The 27,037-nt window shown below is 42.3% G+C and overlaps 1 protein-coding gene across 6 annotated transcripts in view; it reads right to left on the bottom strand.

The window, feature by feature from the left end:
* Positions 1-23,760: 23,760 nt before the first annotated feature.
* The window catches only part of LOC137546542 (heterogeneous nuclear ribonucleoprotein R), a 68,478-nt gene continuing 65,201 nt past the window's right edge, over positions 23,761-27,037 (bottom strand). For all 6 annotated transcript variants that reach the window (XM_068269144.1, XM_068269142.1, XM_068269139.1 and 3 more), the window contains one exon: positions 23,761-26,731. In XM_068269144.1, coding sequence (XP_068125245.1) covers positions 26,119-26,731 — 613 coding nt within the window. In that variant the 3' untranslated portion in view covers positions 23,761-26,118. The remainder of the gene's footprint in view (positions 26,732-27,037) is intronic.

Genomic DNA, 27,037 nt, shown 5'->3' on the forward strand with positions numbered 1-27,037 from the left:
CCCTCACCCAGGGTACACTATTTTACCTCCTATGGAGCGTATCAACCCATCATGGGACCGATCCCACCCATCTCGTTCTGCCTATGAGTTCCTCAACACGCAGGCTACCAGTACTTTGAGACGACTGAGGAAGAAATAACTCTTTGAATCCCTTGCTACGCTTATCTACTCCCCACAAAACTTCATCTGAAGCTCAGGGGAGTAGATAGGCGTACTTGTGGTAAACAGTATGCTGTATGCCCAATAAGCTATCTAATTACGTATATAGGGTATCATTTTAACCGTGACAAGTGAGAGAATAGATTTTGTGTGGTTTGACAACTGAGGGCTAAGTCATGTGATGTTTTTTACCGAAAAACTGAATGAAAAGCAATAAAAAAACTTATTTTCATGTACTCTATACCCCTAAATAAATACTTTTAAAAAAAAAAAAAAAACGAAAGTGACAGCATTGAAAAGAGAATACATAGTTACCCTAGGGACTAAGCTTTTAAAATATGTATGCCATGAGAGTGTATTACTGTTAATCATAAAGATAAGGGCTTTTAATTACTGATAGAGTACAATGAGAAAACAAAAAACACAAACCAGAAACTAATATCGCCATACATTGTACTAGGAACATTGTTTAAATGTTGAGATAACCAGGACAAATTAGCAAATACAATGTATGGGTTTTACCTATGGTAACATTAGTTTATTTAAAAACTATAGTGGATGGAAATGGAGAAATAGTGTATTTTTTCTTTTTTTTTCTCCTCATTTTTCCCTTTAAAATGCACAGATAATAACATAATTACTAAAAGCAAATATCACCCTCACAAAGCACAATTTGTGGCAAAAAAACAAGATATAGATCATTTACATCTGATGAGTAGCAATAAAGTTATTGGTGAATGAATGGGAGGAGCGCTGAAATGTGAAAATTGCTCTGGTTTTTAAGCAAAAAACCCTGTGGTGCTGAAGTGTTTAAAATATGATCAGACTGGTCGTGGGGTGGAGAGGGGATCTAGAGAAAGGTTTTTTGCACTTTTTATACAACTTTTTTTTTATAACTTAGTTAGCCAATTGTGAATAGTTATCATTAAGACATGTGGTGCACACATGCCTACTGATTATCCTGAAACCCCAAGGTATAACCCCCTGGTTGCACTTAGAATCTCACTCTGGCCTCTCGTTAGGCTCTAAAGCCGCATCTACACGCGTAGATGCGGCCGCGATGTTCCTTATCAATCGAGCCGATAATGCGGCTCGATTGATAAGATCCGACAGGACGGATCTTGCTTCCGCCGATTCCATGCTTGCTCCCCGCGAGGGGACAATGGCAGGGAATCGAGCGGAAGATAAGCGGCGGTGGCGGGGACAAGCGGGGAATCGAATGCGGCGGACGTGCGGCGAGCAGGGACACGGCGGGCACACGCGGGGACGCGGAAGAGGCGATCCGGCGGCTAATCGAGCCGCCGGATCGCAGCCTCATCTACACGTGTAGATGAGGCTTAAGCCCAAGCTAGACGCACATATGTATACAGCCTAGGCGACATGCCTAGTTATGTTGCCTCTAAACCTGGAGTTCCAGACATTTCTCCCTAATTTGGGAAAGATGCCTCCTCTCCTCCTGCCAATGGGGATTATTACTCTCAGCTGGCATTCAAAATCTCCCTTTAGGATTATTCAGATGTCTGTGCAGAAACTAATCCGCAAACAAGCCAACAATCCAGGTGATTGATGGCGCCCCCATCAGATAATATTTCCCTAAAGATCCTCTCAGTAAATGTTAGGGGGTTCACCTCTTCAGGTAAAAAGACACCAGGCTATAAGACAAATGCTTAAGTACGCTCCAGATTTAATGTGTTTGCAAGGAGACTCCCTTCTCCAGATCGTCGTTCCCCAGACACTCACACACCGCCTCCAAAAAACACAGAGGTACTGTAATCTTAAAAAAAAAACTAAAAAAACATTAATTCTTATGCTCCTCCTGAATCAGCCTTTGCCCTATTCCAACAACTCCAAAAGACTATAGATATACAGTACAACCAAACACGATCTTCCTGTGGTGTGGCGACTTTAACTTTACTCTGAACGACGCTCTGGAGAAGTCTTCTCCCTCCCCTGTGTATTACATGGACCCAAAAAAGGTTATACTTCTCACAGATCCATAACACCTATGCCAAGATAGATCATATTCTCACCACCTCTAATGCCCCTGCTCTCTTATATATAAGAATTATAGCAGACCATATCGCTCAATACTTCAAAGAAAACACATCAGAAGGAATCTCCCCTAAAATGATTTGGCTAGTAAAGCCACCATAAGAGGCCATATAATTATATTAGAGTCTAATCTTTTTTTTTCTTTTTTTGTTATAGCGGACTTGAAAAAGCTGACAATCTCTTCTATAAACTGAATAGACGTGTCTTAGAGAAGCCCTAGTAGATACCTATATTCCCTAATTAAAGACACCCAACTGCAACTTAACATTTTACAAACTACTCAAGTGGAGAAGGCCCTGGAGGTGGACTAGAGCTCGCCAATATAAATACCTTAACAAACCAGATTCCTGGCTAGTGGCGAAATTGCGACAAGCTAAATTTAGCAATATTTTTAAATTACGATCTTCCCAAGGCCAAATTGCTAGTTAGCCAATCAAGATTTTTCAGACTTAAAGCGGACCCAAACCAAACATTTAATTTTAAAATTTTGAAAATTGGAAAAAAAAAAAAGCACCTGGCCCAGACGGCTTCAGTGCATTGTACTACAAAAAGTATCGTGATGAACTTGCTCCCCACCTTGTGGCTTTCTCCAACGACTTAATAAAAACCTCGCCTACCCCATCTGAGTATCTAGAAGCTCTAATAACCGTAATTCCAAAATCTAATAAAGATCATTTAAATGTTACAAATTCCTGCCCTATCTCACTACTCAATATGGACTATAAAATATTATCAATTCTGGCTACTAAACTCAACAAATTTCTCCCAGCACTTATTTCACTAGATCAGGTGGGATTCGTGCCCCTGCGTCAGGCAACGGACAATATTCGCAAGATTACCACCCAGATCAACTAAACAGAACAAAACAAACTTATGCTACTAACGCTTGATATAGAAAAGGCTTTTGACAGTCTAGCATGGCCCTATAGGTTTGTTTTTCTCAAACAAGCTGGTATAGGCGGTGGATTTGTCCACTGGATGAGGCAGCTATACTCGACCCCACATGCCACACTTAAAAACTCTCAGGATCAGATCGATCGGTGGTTCAAATAGCTAGAGGTACAAGACAGGGTTGCCCATTATCACTAGCCCTGTTTGTTCTTGCCATGGAACCCTTATTCAGATCAAGCTAAACCCAGAAATTAAAGGCTATACAGCCAATCACTTCACAAATAAAGTTAGCATGTTCGCTGACGATGTACTCCTGACTTCAACAAGCCCTGAAACAGCCCTTCCTCACCTGATGCAAACAGAGAAATTTGGCAGTCTCTCAGGTCTAAGGGTCCGTTTCCACTAGAGCGAATCCGCATGCCTTGTCTGCATGCGGATTCGCATAACCAATACAAGTGGATGGCCCTGTTTCCACTTGTCAGTTTTTCTGTGCAGGATTTTTCTGCACGGTAGAGCCTGCAGAATTCGCCTGCGTGTGGAATGCAGGCGATTCGCAGGCTATGTATTTGATAGGGAAAACGCACATGCGTTTTTTTGCCGCGAATTCGCATGAAAACTAATGTAAATTGAACCAGGCAGTGACATGGTTAAATTCGCATATACCCTGCCTATGCGAAACCGCATGCAAAATACGCACGCGGAATCACATCCGCATGCGATTTCGTCAGCGGTGGAATCCCGGCGATTCGCACCGCACTAGTGAAAACGAGCCCTAAAAGTAAACTTAGACAAGTCTGAGGCCCTGTTCTGTAATACTCCAACTTTAGACAAGACAAATAACATTTATATCACGCTTTTCTCCTGGCGGACTCAAAGCGCCAGAGGTGCAGCCACAAGGACGCACTTTATAGGCAGTAGCAGTGTTAGGGAGACTTGCCTAAGGTCTCCTACTGAATATTAGTGGCCAAACAACTATCATCAATCAGCCTTTAACTTCCAATATAAGGATCATTACCTCCGCTATCTAGGTATAAATCTAGCCAACAATAGTGATAAGCTGTATAAATTAAACTACATACCCCTCCTAGCCCAACTTAAATTGGAATTAGAAGCATGGGAAAAGTACTGTATTTAATGGACAGGTCAAATCACCATCAAGCTGACCCTCCTTCCTAAATAACCTATCTATTTAGAGTTCTCCCGATCGCCATCTTAGCAACCGATATCAAATCCTTACAAAAGGACATCTTATATTTTATTTGGAATGGAAAAGGGCTAGAATAGCCCCCCAAAAAACTTTATGGCTACACAAATCACTAGGTGGTCTCTCATTTCCTCATACGAGATATTATTACGCCTTGCAGTTAGCTTTTCTTCCCTTTCTCTATGCAGGGGACCAAATCCCGGCCTGGGTAGAACTTGAAAGTCCCAGTTCAAAAAAAAATTATGGGTAAAAATGGAACTTAACTGTATTGTCATGGCACTACGCAACAATCCAAGCAATAGCAAACCAAACTACACACCCAGTTATTACACTAACATTGTAAATATTTGTCATAACTAGCAGGAAATATGCCCCCCAAAAAATAGCCTAGCTCCACTGGCCTCAATTAAAAATATATGTTACGGCCAGAACCCGAAGTCTGGCCACTTCAGGTTCTGGCCGGTCACAACGCGAAGTGGCCAGCTGATCCGGCCAATATACGAAATGCCTGGGAATTTCGGACTTTGGCCGGCCAGAACGCGTTGTGACTTACCTTGGCCGGCCAAGTCCCGAAGTTCCCTGCACCGCTCCCCCGCCAGCTGCTCTCCTCTCCCCACCGCCAGCCAGGAAGCCCCGCTCCTCCCCCGCTGCCGTTCTAGACCTCAGATCAGGGCGACCGGCTGGGGAAGCAGAGAGAGACAGAGCAGCTCACGCGACCCGTCACCTGCAGGACCCATACACTTCAATGCAGAAGTGACATCATTGAACACTTCCGCATTGAAATGTACGGGTCCGGACGGGTAGCGCGCGCTGCTCTGCCTCTCTCCACCTCTCTGGTCGCCCTGATCGGAGGTCTGAGTACTAGTGCTGGCACTGGCAGCCTCCAGGAAAGCCCCCCTCAGCCCAGCAAAGCACCCCAGCCTAAAAGGCACCCAGCAAAGCCCACCCCCAGCCATGCAAAGCCGCCTCCCCCCCCACCATGGAAAGCACCCAGAAAAGACCCCCCAGCCATGCAAAGCTACCCCCCACCATGCAAATCACCCAGCAAAGACCCCCCAGCCATGCAAAGCTGCCTCCCACCCACCATGCAAAGTGCACAGCAACAAAGCCCCCCCCCCCCCCAGACCATGCAAAGTGCACAGCAAAGCACCCCCAGCCATGCAAAGCACCCTGCAAAGACCCTCCAGCCATGCAAAGCCGCCCCCCCCCCCCCCACCATGCAAAGTGCACAGCTAAGACTCCTCCAGCCATGCAAAGCCCCCCCCCCCGACCATGCAAAGTGCACACCAAAGCACCCACAGCCATGCACAGCCCCCCAGAAAAGACCCCCCCCCCCACCATGCAAAGCGCCCCCAGCAATGCAAAGCACCCCCAGCCATGCATCCCCCCTCATCTGTGACTAATCGCCACTGTAATTTGATCTCTCCCCCTGTCATCTGACTGCCACAGCAGAGCAGCTAATTTAAAAGCACAGGATGTTAACAATATGTCTGCTCCCAAGAAAGCAGGATGTAGACACACTGCAGATTTATTGCAGGATTTGCATCAGCTGTAACTAAGAAATGATTTTCTTTAAAAAGATTATTATGCTGTTGTGTGTATTTCGGAGCAGAGAGGACGTTCCGAGTGCCATTCATGGTGCTGGACATGGTGCAGATTTCTGCCTTTTGGACTTTGGCCGTTTCTAGAACTGGCCGGCCAATGTCAGAAATTCCCAGCATTTTGGACTTTGGCCGACGTCAAATCGGCCAGTTCTAGAAACGGCCGGCCAATTCTAGAATTGGCCGATTTCTGGTTTTGGCCGTAACATATACAAGAATTTCCCCAGGTCACAACAGAAGTTGGTTTACCCAAAATAAAGTAGAATAGAAGGATAGTACAGATTACTGAGTCAATAAGGGGCACCCATCTGCACTACATCATTAGGCGAATTACAGGTCCATAGTTTATGAAGAGAATCACTAGAATTTCTCGCTGCTCAAGTTCCGGCTAATTTACTAAGCAGACTAATGAAAAAAAAAAATCTCTGACGCTCCAAAACCATAGATAAACTCTGCAGCAGATGGGAGACAGACCTCAGTATCCAAATACCTACTGATATTAAACCTTTGATTTTTAGGCAAATATGGTTCAGCTGCAACCCCTCCTTACAGCTACTACAACTGAAAATCATCAATCAATGGTATATTACAGTTGAGAATAACCTAAATAATAACTAGTGGACCTAAGTCTGTTTAAAAACTGGCTCTAGGTCTCTGTGTCTCCCTCCCTTCTCCTGTGATCGCCACCACTGCCGCACAGTCAGCATGCACATTAGCGCAAAGCACGGACACACACACGGGAAGTGCAGGGACACAGAGACGCTTCAAAATTAATATATAGGACTAGTGACCTTAGCCCGTTTAATAACGGGCTCTAGATCTGTCACCGCCGCCACCTGTCAACACGCATGCACAATCCCGCCGCGCTCGGGCTAGTCCACTCGCCCGGCCCCCCAGCTGTCCTTCTGTCCGAACAGCGGCTGTCCCTGCAGCACATGCGCAGTAGCGCAAACGCTGGGACACACACGGACATGGGATGCAGAGACACAGGTTTTATTAGGTAGGATTGCTGGAGATACCACACCGGGATTGCCTCCTACTCTCATATCTGGTGGTCCTGTCAAACTCTCATTCTTTTGGCAGGATATTTCAAGGTTTTTTTGCATGGCTTGATAAAAACTGTGAAATAAATAGCCTTACAGCGCTGTTCGGATTATACCATAGTAAAATCAAAGATGACACAAACTCTTAGCCTTGGAATGCTGGTAGCAAGAGACATAATTAGGAAGCAGTGGCTTAAATCTTCCATACCTCAATTTAAAGATTGGCTATAGGTTATGGAGCATACACTTAGTAGAGAAGCGGACCCGGTGAGGAGAATCTCCAGCAAAACCAGCTTAGCGTTTTAGTTATCCAAGTGGCCGGAAAGAAAGTTATGGACCCAATACTTAATGGGCAACTTAACTGCAATACCACCATTTTCATTTAAATCACCCGAGTTATAAACTGATAAACCTTGCGTTTTGAGGAGATGGCAACCCCACCTCCCCCACACACATGGTGGGATTGATGAATGTATATGAATTCGTGCGATTGTGACTGAAGCCAGCAATGCCCGGCACAACTTACCAAAGTCAGCTTATAGTGGCATATGACGGATGAGGCCGGTTTCTCACTGCGATTGGCGGTGTGGCCACTGCACCGCCAGAAACAGGCCTTCAGGGAATGCCGCATTACTATGCTGTATTCCCTGTGTGGCACCCAGCCAAGCAAGAGGAGACACTTCCTGCCAGCCAAGAGATTACACACATGGAAGTGTGATGCAAAAAATGTGCAATGCATAAAACCCGCGTCGGGTGTTTACACCGGAGACTTGCGTGCTCTCGGTACAACAGCGACGCGGATGCACGCGGTAGTGTGGTTTTTGGGGCGCGTCGGGTTGGGGACTTTCGGTGCATCGCAATGCAAGTAATGTGTTTTTACACCCATGGGCTTTCCTTGCCCTGCGATAGAGGTGCGGCACCGCCACTGTGTGAGGGGGCCCTCAGGGGACATAACATGTCAGAACTTTGGTACTGTTAAAAATAGTTTTTGTTAACCCCTATGGCTTATGAATACGAACTCATTCAAATAGCAAACAATGATGCTACTATCTGCCCGACGCTAGGAGCTAGACGATGAAGCCTTCCATACTAGCCGGGCTATTGGCACTCAGTGCAGCTGTTTGCAGGGGGGGGGGGGGGAAACAACTTTGAAAATGCTATTCTGTGGCCCATGACCTAGAAGGGCCTTCTCTGGTCCATAGACTGGAGAGCTGGACCCCTCAAAATCCTAGCACCAACAGTGTACCACACGCTTGGAATATGGAGGAGACTTCGATTCAAATTTAACCTTTAGTAATGCCTATCCCCACTAATTGAATTATTTGGGAACCCAGACTTTCAAACAGGTCTCAATCATTTAGCATTTGAAAACTGGAAGAACCTAAACCTAACCACACTTCAAAACTATGTACATAATAGTCCACCAAATTATCACCAGCTTCGGGCAATTGGCCCTCAAGAAGCCACAGAATTCTTCCGCACTTATTAAATACATCATTTTCTCTCCATGTCCCAATCCCATACACAGATCACCTCATCTCAATTTGAAAGAATCTGTCTATCAGACCCTATGAGGAAAGGTGTTCTATCACTACTATACACTATATTCAACCAACCTTCACGAAACTTCTGACATAAGTATCAAACAAATTGGGAAAATGATATTGGATCGAGCTTAGAAGAGGAAGACTGGTTAGAATGTATGGAAACATTGTCTAAAGGTAGTATCTAGAGTTCAGGACTCGAGACTTCGATTAAACTCCATCTTCCATATATTTTGGACATGCCACATGGCTGACTCACTTTGGAGCAGGATACATTCCCTTATAAGAGTTGATCTGGGTTTCCGTCTCAGATTCCAGATTATTCCTTCTGGGCCTAAAACCACCTGATATACAAAACTCAAACTGATACAATTGATAGTTCTGGCAACTAAACTACATATTGCCCAAAGATGAAGTTAATTATGCAATGCGAAAGATTAAATGCTCGGGTCATGGACACCTCAGATCACTTTCAAGTTTGGAAGCCATGGTTGGAAAGAACATGTTCCAGAGGAGTTGCTAACTTGATCCTCTAAACATCAAGGGTCCCACCCCATAACAACTAAACTATAGGCTACAGCCTCTCCCTCACCACAAAAAAAAAAAAACACATTGCTCTGTGCACACACACATTCATGGTTGGTGCTCAGTGAGAACCGCCACATTCTCTCTTGGTTTTTTCATTCTTCGTTTGGTTTATTATATTTCATATCAAACTGTTTACGGGAGCTACACTGTTCTCCCTTTTAGGGATCAATCGACTAGGAGACCCATAGTAGTCCTAGGACTATTTAGGCGAGGCTACAAAATTCTTGGACTCCTCAATATAAAAGTCATATATGATTTGCTTTGACTTTAATCTGTTCAATTATTTCTTGGAACTCCGCTCAATTACCCAAAGTTTACTGATATTCATGTTATCAATGATGTTCGAAACAATTTCTTTGTATGCTTTTCCCTTTTTATTTTTAAAGCTAACCACAATAAAAGCCTTTGAAACCAACTTCACAGAGTGAAACATTGTTGTATTTTGACTCTCACATTCACTCACAGGGGTTTTCTTTGCCTGTCTTTGCTGGGTATGTTACGTGGCCATAGCCATTTTTGTTTTTTAAATAACTACAACCCTCCTCAAAAAAAAAAAAAAAATACAAACATAGGAATTCTTCCTTGTATGCTCTAAAGATAGACAATTATTTTTACTATTGAAATGTTATTGTGCAACAAACGCAAAGTAGTCAAGTTAAAAGAAGTCTTGGCATCCTTGCAATGTATTGATCCAAGCTGAATGCAATCAGTTTTTCAAAGGCAGACATTCCCTTGGAAAAAAACAAAAACTCCCTACAGTACATAGGCCTCAATTCACTAAGATCATGCTGCAGATAATAAGGCAAGAGAAAACTTACCTGCACACAGTGAGAGAGTTATCTTATCTCTTCATTCCTTAATTTACCTCCTCTGTAGTTAATTTACCTGGTCTGTAGTTATTGTCACACGCAGTTAATAAACAGCCTGTCTTTAACTCTGGAGTTATTTTAAGGATTGGAGAGTTAACTTAAAGACAGAAGAGTTAACTTTAGGTTTGCCTGAGGTAAAATGTTTCCTGAATACTACATGCCTTATCACCATGGTAACAACTCTAGAAGAGTTATTAAAGACAGGAGATAAGCTTAGTGAATTGAGGCCATAGTGCCTTACCAACACAGTCCGACCTAGACTTCTGATACTTGCTATGTTACACAACCTAAGGCTGTACCACAATACCCATTTTTTTGTGTCAACAATATTTCTTACCCTGGTTCATGTGATTTTGCATGTCCCCCTGGCAATCTTGAGCATAGTCCTGCCCCTTTTTAATGATAGCTGTGAAAGTGACCACTGGGCAGCAAAGTAGGATAGTCATTACTGCATTGAAGGAGGCCAGTTAGTAATCCATGTCAGAGTGATGCGAACATTCTGTCGTGCGCATAAATTTATTCTAAATCAACTTTTTGCAGCACTGACTGCAATTATACAGAAATTCCATTTTATCAAATCTTCCCATACCCACTGACACCTCCTGATATGCCAAACAGATCAATTCTGATCATGGAATTTGATTGGATAGTGGATTGAAATGAAAACATTGTACCACATGATGCAGTGTAAAGGTAGCCACACTATTTTTTTCTCAAACGATTTGATCACTCTGATCAAATATACCAGATATCTTTGCTGCAACATGTCTGATCAATAGATTCTGAGATAAAACCAATCAGAATTATAGATCAAACAGGATGGAAAATTTCTGCCCATCGGGGACAGGGCAAGAGCCGTGGTCTATCAACTGATCATGTTGCAGTGCTGCAGTTCGAGGAAATATCAATGTGCTCTGTGTGGTAAAAATCGATCACAATCCAATCAGATTCTGATCAGTGTGTGAGAGGTCTGCCTCATTGGGTAAAAATCTGTGACTGTATGGCTAGCTTAATGGTATGCAACATCAATCCGTCAAACTACTTAGAATAAATCAATAGGGCAACGGATTTGAATAAAGTAACCAAATCAGCCAGGTATTAAATGGAAATATCAAGAGGTATGGACTGCTTAAGCAGTTCAGCCTTCAGTCGTTTTTTTCACCTTATTTATCCGAGCAATTTTCACCTCCCATTCTTTCGCCAATAACTTTTTAACTGTAATTTTTTTTTAGTTACAAAGATATTTGGGGTTTAGGGTGTGGGAGGTAAACAGTTAATGTTAAATGCAATTTACCGTATTTTTCGGACTAGAAGACGCACTTTTTCTCCCCCAAAAGTGGGGAGAAAAAGTTACTGCGTCTTATAGTCCGAATGTGGCAAGTCCTTACCTATCCAGGTGCTGATAATCACCCTAATGAGGTCCGTGGCGAGGTGCCGGCAGCAGCTGTGCGATCCGGAATTCCTCTGTGGCATCTAACATGTCCCTGGCAAAGGCAGCGGCAACAGCGCGATCGTAATTCCCATGCTGCATTTAGCTTGTCCCCGGTAAAGGCAGCAGCGTGGTTGGAATTCCCAGTATTAGAAGCTGTAGCAGCGAGATCCGGAATTCCCGTAGGGTATCTATCTTGTCCCCGCAGTGAGATTCAAAGACAGCAGCGCGATCCAAAGTTTGCAAAACTCCGATCCCCGAGCGCCTATCAGCGTCGCTGTAGTGTTGTATTGCTGGTCTCTTCTCATGGGCTCTCTGTGCCTGCATCAGCCGCGTGATCGCGTAATCCGGGCAGAGCAGGACATCTTCAGCCACCACTTCAGCGTACTGGCTTGTTCATTGGTTGACCCAATGACCCCGGCGCACGTGCGCCGCAGGTCATGAGAGGGCGCCAGTCCACAAGCCAGTACGGAGGCCTCAGGTGGACACTGCGGACATGGTGGCTGAAGATGTCCTGCTCTGCCCGGATCACGCGGCTGATGCAGGCAGAGAGCCCATGAGAAGAGACCAGCAATACAACACTTACAGCGACGCTGCTATGCGCTCGGGGATCGGAGTTTTGCAAACTTTGGATCGCGCTGCTGTCTTTGAATCTCACTGCGGGGACAAGATAGATACCCTACGGGAATTCCGGATCTCGCTGCTACAGCTTCTAATACTGGGAATTCCAACCACGCTGCTGCCTTTACCGGGGACAAGCTAAATGCAGCATGGGAATTACGATCGCGCTGCTGCCGCTGCCTTTGCCAGGGACATGTTGAATGCCACAGAGGAATTCCGGATCGCACAGCTGCTGCCTCAACATAGGGACAAGCTAGATCTCACACTGGAACTCCGGAGAAGCTACCACCCAGGTTGGATAGGTGAGATCTTAATGTAATTGTAGTGGTTAGTTAGTGTAGCAAGGTTGGGGGGGAACAGGGGTTTGTGTAGTGTAGTGCAGTGTAGCTGGGTTGAGAAAGGGGCACAAGGGGTTTGTTAAGTGTAGTTGGTGGAGGCAGAAGAGGTTAGCTGGGCAGTGTAACTTAGGTAGAGATATCTTGGGGTTGGTTAAAGGTCCATAGGACACTCCTGGACCATGGACGCACCTAGGTATATTTTTAATTTTTTTCCTGGTTTTTGCCCTCTAAACCTAGGTGCGTCTTATAGTCCGAAAAATACGGTAATGTGTATATTTAAAAAAATATGTGGATGTAGTTTTGCTATTTGGCCACAAGATGGCTTCAGTCATTTTTATTTTTTTTAATCCTGTAAGCAAGCGCTCACGCTTACAGGAAGTGAAAGTTTTTTTTTTTTTTTTACTGTAGAAAGATTGCGGCTTCTCATAGAAGCTGTCGGTCTTTCTAATGGGGAATTAGATCAATGAATGGTAATGCAGTTCCCATTCATTGATCTCCAGGCTAACAGGCAGCAGCACAGGAGCACGCAAGCAGCCCTTAGGACGTGGGCTCAAGTAGTTAAAGAGAGTCTGAAGTGAAAAAAAAAAAAAATTACCAAAATTACTTGTTTTTATTTCAGAATGCTCTTCAGCCTTAAAGGGGAACTGAAGAAAGAGGTATATGGAGGCTGTCATGTTTATTTCCTTTTAAGCAATACCAGTTGCCTGGCAGCCCTGCTGGTCTATTTCTCTGCAGTAGTATCTGAATAAAACCAGAAACAAGCATGCAGCTAGTCTTGTCAGATCAGACTTTAAAGTCTGAGCCACTGAAACACCTGATCTGCTGCATGCTTTTTCAGGGGCTATGGCTAATAGTATTAGAGGCAGAGGATCAGCAGTGCTGCCAGGCAACTGGTATTGCTTAAAAGGAAATAAACATGACAGCCTCCATATTCCTCTCTCTTCAGTTCCCCTTTAAAGTGAACCAGAGACAAAGCACCCCTATGCATTTTACCCTATATATCAGTGGGAACATTAGAGAAAACACTTACCCTGCTCTCTGTTTCATTCTTCACTGCTTAGGCTGCTTGTTATCAGCCCTGATAAAAGCCCCAACTGAGCATTCAGTCTGGCTTTGCTCAGGAATCATAGTTGAGTCATTATAGCAGAGCCAGAAGGGGGCAGGCTTGGGCTTGAAAAGATAAGACAGACTCAGCTATAATGATTCCTGAGCAAAGCCAGACAATGCTCAGTCGGGGATTTTATCAGGGCTGATAAGCAGACTGAGCAGTGAAGAAAGAAAGAGCAGGGTAGGCGTTTTTTCTAATGTTCCCACTGATATATATGGTAAAATACATGAAGGTGCTTCATCTCTGGTTCACTTTAAGAGCAAAGAGGATTTGTTGCATCCCTGCGGCCGTACGAAATCCCCGTGGCAAAATCCTCCAGTACTTCCTGGAGAAGGCAGAGCTTTGTGCTGTAGCTCTGCCTCCAGTCCAAAATACTGCCTCCAGTATTTCTGGCAATATTGGCAGAACAGAAAAGATTAGCTGCATGCTTGTTTCTGGTGTAATTCAATTCAGTACTGCACCCATATAGATCAGCAGGACTGCCAGGAAACTGGTATTGCTTAAAAGAAAACATAGTAGCCTCAATTTTACCTTGGGTTCACTTTAAGACAACGATAACATACATACCTTATTACAGAAATAAGGTGATGGAGAGATCACAATCTGAAAATAACTTTACATACTCAGCACATACATGGCTGTCTGGTATCCACTTAGATCCCACCAAGCACCCATTTTCTGCAGTCGTGTGCAGTTCTGGATCCACAAAGACTCGCAACTGCATGTGGTTCTCCATTGGAGTCCATTAACCCGTTCATACTCATGTTTGCTTCTTTGCTCAAATACACTGCTGCACACATTTTACAGAAAACACATGTGGTTCAACACAAATCAAAGGTACAGCAATTTGAAATTAGCTGCAAATGCACAGAATTTCAAAGAAAAAAAATATTTTTCTATGCTTTTCCAGTGGAAACGAGGTCTTACCCGATCCACTTTTTACATTCACACTTAATTGTTATCTAAATCAAGCCTGGAAATGTTGGTGGTCATTGTCACTCACTGCTACCCCCTTGACAGCTTGGGCCTGCTGCTTTCCCTCCTCCCCTGCAATTTCAGTGTTTTCCATGGGCAGTTTTTCCTACATATGCCACTGCTCGCCATAATGCAAGCGCATAAAACATCTATTACACACAGTTCCTAGCAGGAACATGATGTACCTTGGGAGAGTCCAAATCTGCTAACATTCAATGGATTAGTCTAGGTGTGGAATATGGCCAACCAGCTCTAAAAGCAAAGTACCCAGAACAAGATGGATCAGGCATGTACGCCAACAACCAATCATTCCGATTAATTTGGCTAAATTTACAAGCAGTGTTTTTGCGTAACTACCAAGGGAGTCTATGGTGATCTAAATGATCGCTGGTGGTCATCAATACCATAATTGCAGATGGTAACACATTAAACATTGTTTAACACTTTTGTTAAACAATGTTGTGCAATATTGCAAACAACTGCTTGTTGCAAAATGTGGCATATGCGCAGATCACTCCCAGTAAAAGAAGCATAATCGAAAGAGGCATGCATGTGCAGAAGATTAGAGCAGACAGCTAAATGCTGCAGCACAGCAGAATGGTGGTGAGGGACAAAGACTTCTAGAGGCTGGAAGAAGACCCAGGAAAGTAAAGCTTTATATGTCCCCATCACATCAGATATCCTTTAACACCTTAGGTCATATTGATAAAAAGTTTTCAGGACCGAGTACTATTGGAAAAAAAAAAAAAGTAATCCTGAAAACCTTTTATCAGCAACATTCGCCAAGCAGGTCTCCAGACCTAAATCCTACTGAGCATCTGTGGGGCATTTAATAATGGAAGGTGGTGGAGCGCAAGGTCTCTAAAAGGTGGCCACTAATGACACAATTTGCTGAAGGTTTACGAACAATTCTTCATATGAACGATTGGAAATGCTCGTTTGAGACCACTAACAGACAAGAATCTCCTAACCAATTCGATCAGATTAATGAAATTGATCCAATTTCAGTTAAATCCTGTCAATCTGATCAGATTGGCTAGGAGATTTTTGTCCATTAGTGGTCCCAAATGATCATTATTCCAGACATTCAAACAAAGTATCACTTGTAATCCAACATTTGGTAAATTGTATAGTTAGTGGCCACCTTAATATTTATGAGTTTCGTCATGGAGGAGTGAAAGCTTTTTACAGTGGCAAACTGTGAAGCTCTAACCTCCCTGGCAGTAAGATGATTTCTGGATTGTAGGGTCTTTTTTGAACGTTTCAGACTCTAAAACTAGGAAAAAAAATAATGCAACAGCCCCTGCTCTCACTCACCTCTCTGGGCTCCAATTTTACCTCCATCCTCCGGGTGGCGCTGTAGCGCTAGAGGGATCACTGACTGCCTTCATGGAGAGGAAGTAGAATGACTGGATCCACCAGGTGACGAGTAAAAAAAATGTCCACTGCGCTCCATTGCTCTGCATGGAGCTCCCAGCGGCTAGCTCGTGCGTAGCTCGGGGTTACTGCCAGGGAGGTCAACTCCATGTCGAAGAGCGTTAAGGCAGAGCTGGAAAATACAGCTGAGGGAGGAAAACTTGTAATTCAGAAAATGCTTCAAAAATTCAGGCCAGATTTTCAAAACCTTTTGTCCCCCACTTCAAACTAGCCCTCTTGTTTTGTGTATAAAAAAAAAAAAAAAAAAAAAAAAAAAAAAAAAAAAAAAAAAGCTATTTGCTACCAAGAGTTGCACTCGCACATTTTGGGGTTAGTCCTTTCTTTATATAATTTGAACTGACACCGGGTTACATTGTTTCTAAAAAGATAATAGCAACAAGCCCAAGCTTTCAGAAATGGGCTTCAAGGGCGGGAAAACCGCAAGAACAGGTTTCCATCTATCGCCCATTATAAAGAATACTGTAACAAGTTTAAATCCAACCGATTAAAAAAAAAAAAAAAGCAAGAAAAGCGAAATTCTACTTACGGAACTAGTCGTTTTATGGCATCCCCATCTGAAAAGCACATTTCTGACATCAGACCTAAAACAAACTTCACACTGGCAACACAAACTGCCTGATGAACTAAGACATCTCTAGCAAGCTCGAAGCTCTTATAAGTGATCCAGCCATGAAGTAGTCCTCTACTACCATTGTATGGGATGTATCACATCATAGTGAAAGGCTGCTGAAAAGTTCATGAATTAGTAGTCTCTAATCTGGCACCGTCATGCATCAGTTAATGCTGGTTAAGTGTGCCTTCTGGTTGCTTGAGACTCAATGTTAAAAATGGGCCTAGCTAATACAGTACTATACCCCACTCTTAATACATACTACAAACGCTGATTTAAAGTATACCCAAGCCAAAGCTCGGGTACAGAAGCCAACTCCTCTTAAAAGAGGGAAGCCTTGGGAACCTATTGAGGCTTTCCTCACTATTAGGCCTCTTTGCACACTAAATGTGATTCCGATTTTTTATCTGATCCGATTTTTGATTCCGTAAAAGAAAAAATGTACTGCATGCTGCATAGATTTTTAAATCAGCACAAAAAAAAATAAAAAAAATTCGGACAAAATCGGAATTGCATATAGTGTGCAAGAGGCCTTACGTTGTCCCCAGAGTTAGGCCCCCTGAAAGATTATTGACTTTTGCCTCAATTCACTAAGCAGTTTAGACTAGTCTACAGAGGGTTTTTAGTCTGATGGTTTGGTGTAATGTTCTAGACCTGGTCTAATTCAGTAATTACACAATTCACAAAGGCAAACAAGGAGTAACCACGCCCACTTTTCTGACAGAGATAAGACCAGCTGATTTCTTGTCAGTAAAGTAATTCTGTGAGGTATTTTAGATATAAGGATGGAACCTTTTGAATTATGCAGGAGTTTAATTGTATGCAGAGGAGAGCTCATCAAAGGAGAAGGATGACAGTCATAGCTACTTGTTTGTGAATTGCATCTTTTGATAATTTCCCCTACTTTAGCCACCTAATTTCCAAATGGTTTAGACCAGGTCTAAAAGATTTGGTAATAGTGAATTCGCCTTTGATGCAACTGACCAAACCATCAGTAGACAAAAAACCATCAGTAAACTAGTATAAACTGCTTAGTGAATTAAGGCCATTGTCGCCAATTACATCGGGGCCATGCAGCTCCTCTTCCAGGATTATGGCTGTGCAGTAGCCGACTGAGCCTGCCCGCACAGTACGATGGAGCCAAGGGCTCTGTGCTACTACTCATGCGAGCTCACGCAACTTCTGCACTGCCATGATTTAGGCAGAGGAGCTGCACAGCCCAGATTCAGAGGGGTCATTGCTCTGCAACAGAGGGCTTCAAAACGAGCGAGGGAAGTCTCAATAGGATCATGGTGATTCCCTTTCTTCAGGGTATCAGATTTTGAACCCACGCTTCAGCTCAGGTTCACTTTAAATATTAAAGATACAGTAATTGAAAGTATATGAACCTTGGTGGAGCTGTGGAACCCAGTCTTTAAGCAAGCAAAGCCTACAGGCTAAGAAGTTGGCCTTTATCACTGAGTACTGCCAGCGATTTGTGCTGGTTGGTTGAGACTGCTGGTTAGTTGAGATTCAGATAACCAGGAACGCTACTCTGTGTGTGCGCACATATTCTATATCTATATCCAGTGCAGTCAGTTCTTAAAAAGGGACCACTTTGATAACCCTGGTGAGACCTACAATCTTTTACAGCATGAGAATCTATCATTGCTGGTTCATCTACGTTATTCCTAGTTTAGATGTCTTTTGTATATCAGGCCTACGGATTTCATATGCCTGATCACCAGTTCCCCATAAGGACTCTTTAGCAGAAGTATGAACTGCGTGCTTGCCAGGCAGTTCAGCCTCCTGTCTGCCAGTGCAATTCAGGGGCACTTTAATTGCTGCCAAATTGTAGCGGTAGTAACACCACGTGTGTCAAGCACTGACATGCGGTGGTGTTACAGGGAGGCAGAGGAATGCAACATGTCAGGTCTGAGCTCTGACTCCAGTCTAACACTGGTACAGAGTGCTAACCAGCACCCGGCCAGTGCAGATGAGCAGCCGACAGTTGCCCATGTGAAAGGCTATGTGATGGGAGAGCTCACCTATTCAATCATTCCATAATATATGCAGACAAGCAGACTAACCACAGTAAATTTTACTGCTCAGACAAATCAAATTCAAAACAATCTAACTGCGATCACCAGCATAATTTTTATCTTGAAGTCAGTCCATCAAAAACAAAAGCAGTATTTCTCAATCTCACGTTCACATTTTTTGCAGTTATCACTTAAGAAGGGATCACTGTGAATTTTTGTTGTATGCATTGAATTTTGTGTTTTCTCTATCCTTTTGTCCATCCCATTGATGTATGATGAACAAAGTCAATGAATATTGAACATAATTATAATTGAGCCCACTTCAAATTTTAGACAGAGAGGTAGTTTGCGATCATAAATTGGAAGTTCACCAAGTTTACTTTTGGAACAACTGAAGGTTTCACAGGTAAAATTTTAATGCAGGTTCAAAAACACAATCACTTTATTTGCAAAATGAAACCGGACAGTAAAAATTTTGGGAAGAAGATTCTTGATGTTGATCTTCCACATTCATCATTGTTTTGAGATCTTTGAGCTGACTGTATCCTTTGTTAAGACCTGTTTGAAATATCAATTTAGTCTTTAAACATGACATACATTCGTGTTGTAACTGCTTTAAATGAGTGATCAAATAAAATCTGGACTGTTTTAGCACACCAACATGAGACTTTTGGTGTAGTCAAAATCAGAAAAATGTAACTTGCTGTACATATCAAGCAATTTCACAAACAGACTGATATAGACATGGACAATTGAACACATTTGTTAAAGTAATTTCAGCCCCCAAAAAATGGGACTGTACTTTTTCAGTTTAGCCAGGTTGAAATCCAAAGATTAGAAAGTTTTCCTTTGATCCTGTAACTGTAGTTGATGAGCTGTTGAAAGACACCTGCCCTGTGCTGTCTGACGTCAATTTCTTGATTAACTCTAAAACTGTACTCTAAAAGCTGGGGCACACCAAGCGGCTTTTTGAGCGTTTCTGCAGCCGCTTGCGGCTGCGGATACACAAGGGTAATGCATTTCAATGGAGGTGTGCACACCATAGCGGGAGGCGTTTTGCAGAAACGAATCCTCCCGGGCATTTCTGCCTCAATGGTAAGTATAGGAAAAACGCAAACCGCTCTGAAAAACGGCAGATCAGAGCGGTTTGCCAGGTGGTTTTGTTACAGAAGCTGTGCAGTAACAGCTTTACTGTAACAATATATGAAATGTACTACACTGAAATCCGCAGCAGCAATTCGCAAAACGCCTCAGAAAAAAAAAGAAAAGCGTTTAAAAACTGCTAGCATTTTGCGGATCTGCTAGCGGGTTTTGGTGTGCACCGGGCCTAAATGAAAGTGTCAGAGGAATGAACACTGTGCACTAAGTGTTTTGGCATCTGTGAATGTGAAATCCCTTCTGAATGTTTACAAGATTACTCTTAAGAACAGAAATACTACTTGTGAAAGGCAGCAATCACAAGAGGACACAGGATTCTGGAACAATGGAGAGAAATGCTGACCTATCCAAATTAAATGGGAACACGCAGCAATTATTTGGGGCCAGAACGGAAAGCTTTTAGACTTTTTTTTTACTGAAATGCATTAACCTTATATGCTGCATGTGGCAGCAGAGGTGGAAAGAACTATGGGATTTTACCCCCCCCCCCCCCCAAGAAAATGTAACAAAATAAATGTTCAGTCTGCAATTTGCATTTGAAAAAGGTCATGCTAACAACTGAATCACAGCCTTGACCAAGGAACGAACATCTTTTACTGTTTGAAAATAGTATTTTCATGCAGAATTTTTTATATTTGTCAAACTTTTCCTCATCTACATTGGTGGTTATTTGCCAATATGAACAGATAAGCTTTCTGACAAAAAGCATTTCTGATACCTTCGTGATTTCACTTCAAAATTACATCTCAGAGGAAGAACAGCTATAGAAAATTAATTTCAGAGAAAGTGATTAAAAAGCCAGATTTCAAGCAAATCTGATTCCATGAGAACCAATGTGGCATGCAGTTTCAGCTTTACGCTGATTATTTTGTTAGGTGGGGATCCTGTCCAAAGAAAAGAGCAGTGGCTTCAAAAGATGCTGCAGTCCATGCCACAAATAAATGGTGTACAGGTCTTTGAAACTCGCTATGGTTTTGCTTGAGTCTTCTAAAACTAGTTCAAGAACAACAACCTGAGGCCTGGAACCCACTAGGGCAGGGCTTTTCAACCCGTCGTACGCATACCACCGCTGGTGCTTTGCAGCTGGCCAGGTGGTACGCACCAGGTAGCAGTGGTGGTTCATTCTCCCTTCTATACACAGTCTGCCCACCCTCCTCCTCGTCAGACCTGCAGATCAGTACGGGACCCGAGCGGCACACAGTTACATCACACTTCAGATGTGGAAGTGACGTCATTTCCTGGAGTTGAAGCGATTTGTGCGGCTGCTGGGGTCCCGTGTTGATCTGCAGGTCTGATTGTTGCTGTGCTGATCTGGAGGTCTGAAGAGCCAGGTGAGCTACCTATACTGGGAGCAATTTTCTACCTATACTAGGGATGCATACTACCTATACTGGAGGATTTTCTAACTATACTGGGGGCAACAAACTACCTATAATGGGGCTAGCATACTACCTATAATGGGGCAGCATACTACCTATAATGGGGCAGCATACTACCTATAATGGGGCAGCATACTACCTACACTGGAGGCAGCATACTATTTATACTGGGGGCAATGCTGCGTAATATGTTGGTGCGTAATAAACAAGTGTGTACACTATCATTTTTTCACTTATTGAGCTGTTGGTACTTGAAAATTTCCATGAGATAAAAATGGTACAATTTCTGTAAAGGTTGAAAAGCCCTGGACTAGAGCGCTTTGAGCATTTAGGAAGCACTTTAAAATAGTTAGCAATTTCCCTAAACGCTCTGCCAATGTAAATGTAACAAATTCCACTGTAGAGAATGCAATTAGCAAAATCATAGGACATGCAGCATTATGGGAGCATTTGCGCTTCAAAGTATTGAAGCACTGGCAAATCACTCATGAGTCGCTACACATAGCGATTTGTGTACGATTTTTACTTACTGCACACTAAGAAAAAAAAAAAATTAAAATTCAAAGGCCCAATCACAGTTAAATCGCAAATTGCTATCACAATCGCTTGCAAAAAGGCTTTTACTTTTTAAAATCGCTACAAAACTCTTGAAATCGCTTACAAATTGCTAATTAAAACGCTAGCAAATTTGTAGTGGGTTCCAGGCCTGAAAGGGATTTGGAGGCCGACATATTTCCTGTCAAATAATTCGAATTGCCTGTCTGTCCAGCTGATGCTTTGCCTCTAATACTTATAGTCATAGACCCTGAACAAGCAGGCAGATCAAAAGTTTGAAGTCTGACTGCATTAGCTGCATACATGTTTCAGAAGTGTCATTCAGACACTACTGATTCATGAAAGATCAGGACAGCCAGGCAAATGTGTTGCCAGTGAGATTTAAATTCATGTGCGTGTTTGTGCACGTGTTTAGATTGCAACCACTGAACTTTTGTACTTTCATCATGTAGTCTAATTTAGTAGCTTTGCATGTAATGCAGTTCTGCTACCTTGTTTTCTATTGCTGTACTTGAGACCAGATTTTTTTTTATATGTCACTATACACTATAATAGAGGATTGACTATTTGTATGAAACAATCTGACTTTGTTTCACTTTAAAAACATTCTATAGCTGGCCAAAAGGATAACCCCATTTATACAGGGCTGCCAACACTGTTGATACTTGCTCTAGATCCATGATCAGTACAGTAAGGTTAAGATGGTTTAAGCAACCATCAAATATTTTAGTTTTTTTCTGCATTTTTGTTCAAAATTTACATTTTGGGTTATAGATAATGTATCAGTAAGTAGTCCAAAAGCTCTGTAATGTTCTTTTTGAACCATAATTACAGATGGTAGAGAAATATAGAGCAATTTCTTTATGTGGGTTTGACTTAAGTAGACTGATGGCATCTAACATGCTTGAGAACACAGCTTACTTGATCCATACTATGCAAGTATTTTGCTTGTCAGCATCCAGCCCTCACTAGCTGCCCAAAAAGGACAAGTTTCATTTCACCTTGATCCATGTCAAGAGATGCTTGAAAGTGCAAACCACTTGGTATTTGAATTAAGCCTGGGGCTGTAGTAGGGAACATTTTATACTTTTAACCTTTTTTGATTAAAGTGACACTTTGGAAGCTGAACACACAAAAATACATGTAGAAAGCAAGTGTATGCTTCTCCCTTAAGGCTGCCACTGATCCCTAATCAACCCCTTCAGTGACCCAAACTTCTCCCCCAATGTCAGTTTTGGCCTGGCAAATGGCCCTGCAGTCTGAGGACTCTTCCACAAGCCACTACACCTCTCACCTTGCAGACAATGGAAATATGAGTAAAATGGCAGCAGTCCTGTAAATCTAAGCTGAGTCTAAAGGGAGAATTGCATGAGTAATTTTGGAAGACCAGATCATCAGCTTCTTCCAAATGAAGTATGTAGGAGGATTCATCACTAAAGACAGGGGACCAGGCCAATCTTATAGGAGAGAGGGCTATCAAGTTCTTCTTAGGCCCGGCACACATACAATCTCAATAGGCCAATGTTTCCACTTCCATGGAGTATGAGGAGCTTGCCTACATAATCTGATCATAGTATCCAAAATCTGTTGGTCCTCTCAGTACAGGGAACTGGTAAAAATCGGACAAATTGGATGCGTGTATGAACCTGTAGCATTCATTTTTCTGTTCAAAGTCTGCAGTGGCACTTGTTAACTGTTAACAATAACAAAAAGATAAATGCATAAAACCCTAGCCTATAATTATATATTTAGTGCGGTGAAAACCTCTTCCAGGCACCTCATTTATTTTAAACCTATTCTGTAACTAGCTGAAAAATCTGCCTTTTAAAGAGAATGAAGCCTTTCAAAATACCTCTTTTTATGCTTCTTCATCGCTATACACCAAGCTGCGGGGACGCAGCAGAACGAGGTCTTTATCTCCATGAAAGCCCAGGGCAAAATTCCACGACTTTTCAGGTTTTGCGCAGTAACTCTGCCTCCAGTACAGTCAATCAGCGCTGATTGCCACCTCTCCCTGCCCCTCTCAGTGAAAGAAGACAGAGGGGCGGGGAGAGGCTGTGATCAGCACAGTTTGGACGCGAGTAGAGGCAGAACTACGGCACACAGCTCTGCCTCTACCCGGAAAGAGCCCCAAATCTTGCCCCGGAGATTTCGGGGGGGGGGGGGGGATGAAGACCTCGTTCTGCCGCATCCCCACGGCGAATCAGCTTAGGTTATAATAACAAAGAAGCCTGCAGCATACAAAAAAAGGTATTTTGGAAGGCTTCAGACTTTAAGTGTCCAAAGAAATGTGAAACGTAAATTAAAAGTAGAAATTTAAGAAAAAATGCAGGGGAGTCCTACCTATGCTATTCTTTCCATATTGTACTCAAACTTCCCCATGTGGTTTTCAAGAACACTTGCAATATACATGTATGTCATACATAACCAATCCTCAGCATCAGTTTAAGAAAAATTCTAACGCATACTGACAACATGAAGTTTCCTGGTATTCTATTAACGTTAAGTAGCATTTACAACAGCATTGGTAATTTGTTGAAGTCACATGAACTGTTCATAGCACTAGGATTACTGTAGGTAGTTTAATTTGCATTTTCACTTGTTTAATGTATTTGATCACTCACATATGCAGTCCACCCTCACAATTGTGTTTGTTGTAAGAATCACAACTCAGAATTGTTTATTTTTTTTTTCTGTTTTTAATAGTATACAACCATGTTTGGAAATGGAGTGGTTGTTTGCAGTGGGTTTTTAGGTTTTTTTTTCTTCTTTTTTTGGTTAGTTTTATTGAAATTGTACAAGAACAAGGATATTGAATATACAGTCACAGAACAAACTGCAGAGGCTTCTTAAGCCATGACCAAACAATTTGGTAGAACATGTTTCCCTTCCAAAAAATGTGAAGTTGTAACAAAAAGTAACCTAAATAAAGTTAACCTGTAGCTAGGAATGCAAAATAGTTACACAAAACCTTAAAATGTTTATAAAGACAACTATTAAAACTACAGAAGAGCTCTAGTGTTTACAAATATGTACATCATTAATCCTATGACAAACAGAGGTTCTTCAGTAACATAGGACACGATCTCAATATATGAGAACATGGGCATCTGTGTTATGCAGCCCGCAGCTCACTGAAGCCAAAACTCAGGTAAAAACCAGGCATTTTAGTTTTGGATAGTTTAAACAAGGGCCTGGATTTTTTTTTAGGTCGTTTGGTCCACATTTAGTAAATTCCTCTCACTTCCTGCCCACAAAGGAAGTGGTAAATTTCTCCAAGAGAATCAGAGTAAACATTCATTTTGAATTTCTTGTATATTAGAGAAAAGTAGCGATGGTCATGTCTAGGAAAACTCATGGAGAAGCATGTGATCAATTTGGTCAAGTGAAACCTATGCACGTCTCCGATGGTCATGTGATAAAGCAGGAAGTGAAAAAAAATCAGAGCTTTGCAAATCTATTTAAAAATATATAATCAGTGCAAAACAGAGCTTTGCAAACCCATTAGCAGATCAAACAAACCAAATGCTTTGCCATGAGTTCTCCTAGACAGGACCATCAATAGAGAAGAGTTAACCCCCCCCCCTCCCCCCAAATCAGTCCTTTTTTGTTCAATTGACCACACCAGGACTCACATTAAAAAGGCATAGTGGTCCACGGGACAAGATGTGAAGTTAAGTTTCCAAATGTGGACAAACTTGACATTAAAAACCCCAAAAACTAACCATTTACACATTATTCAAAGTAAAAAGTTGGTTTTATGTTGGGTGGAGTGCCAAGGCCCCTGTGCTGTCAGTACGTGACCTACTGCTCACCCAAATTAAACTTTCACTGGTTGGTAGGAAAGCTCAAATGGCAGAAATCTAACAGATCTCTAAAAAAAAAAAAAAAAAACCTGTTCACCTGCCCTTTCAGTGCAGTTTGGGTGCGTAAATCCATTAAGTCCATATGAAACTTGCTGTGCCATGGACTGCATATCCTAGGATTTCTCAATGCTTAACAGGAGTCTGTGCTGTACTTTCCCGCTGAACTTCGCTAAAGGTCAAGTAGCCAAAAGAAACTACACATTTTGCACAAAAGAATATTACAAGTTGCCCCCAAAAATACATTCCTAAACTTGCTAAAAATTACCTAAAACTCAATAAAATCACTGGCATACAACAATATGCCAATGAAGAGGATATCACTCAAACTAAAATATCAGCAATAAAGAGAAACAAAATCACAGTCTAGCAATCTGTGGCATAACAATTTTGTTAAGCACAGATCTCACATCTTGTTTGCAGCTGGGCTTTTCGATAACCTTCCCCCAACAAATCTTTCCATAACCATACAAAAACATACTTGGTAGACACCAATTACAAACCAAAAGGAAAAAAAAAAAAAAAAAAAAAAAAAAAAGAAAGCTATTTACACTATAGTGAACAAACACAAGGCTTAAGAAGAGTTAATATGTTTCTGTAGCCTGTGTGTTTTTAGGTATGTATATATGAAATGGTGTTTAAAGTATTAAAAAAAATGTAATTTTAGCCTTTCCTATTTCCACTGTTGCCCATAAGTATCCTGATAAAACTCTTGGTTGTCATTACTGTAACCATAGTTACCAGTATAATCACCACCTTGTTGCAGTGGCTGTTGGGCTATGGGCTGACTTCCCCAATTCTGCTGATTGTTGGTTTGGCGGCGCTTGGAGTCTGGCTGACTGTACCCATCTGCCTTTCTTTTTCCACCAACATTCCCACCTCTACTTCCACGGTTACCACGTGAATTTCGGCCTCGCTGTGGCTGTTGAGAAGGCCCACCTCGTCCACCTCTGGATCCTCTAGGAGGGCCCATGGGAGAACCCCTTTGTATAAAATTGGATCGCCCCCCACGCTGGGGTGGAGCAGCTCTGCCTCTAGGTGGTGGAGGTACACCTCTACCACCTCTTCCTCCTCGCCCACGCACAGGGTACGCATCATCATAACCATAGAATGGGTCATCATATCCACCGCGGTAGTCATGGAAATCGAATGCATAATAATCATCATAGTAATCTTCATAGCCATAGTAATCTTGGGGATAGGCATAGCCTCCTCTGCCTCCACGGCCCCTGCCTCTGCCTGCTGGAGGCATACGAGGAGGGGGATAATAGTAATAATCATCATACCTATGAATATAAATCAGGTATAAGCACATGCAAGCAGTGTCACCATGTAAGAAAAAAATGTATACACAATAAACATTAATTTAAATTTAAAAAAGTAACTTCAGCATAAGCAATGTAAAGTTTTTGATTTTTCAAAACATGCCATCAAACGTTTTCTATATATTGTGTTAACCCTTTAAAACTTAGTTACCTTAGTGTTTGATCTTGGTTATCTTATAGAACATGGCAAACAGATTGCTACAAATACCCAGGCACTGGCATATGTGATTAAAAATAATACATAGAAAGACTACTCTGCAGAGCTGA

This window comes from Hyperolius riggenbachi, chromosome 2 (genome assembly GCF_040937935.1).
Source record: "Hyperolius riggenbachi isolate aHypRig1 chromosome 2, aHypRig1.pri, whole genome shotgun sequence".
Classification (NCBI taxonomy): Eukaryota; Metazoa; Chordata; class Amphibia; order Anura; family Hyperoliidae; genus Hyperolius; species Hyperolius riggenbachi.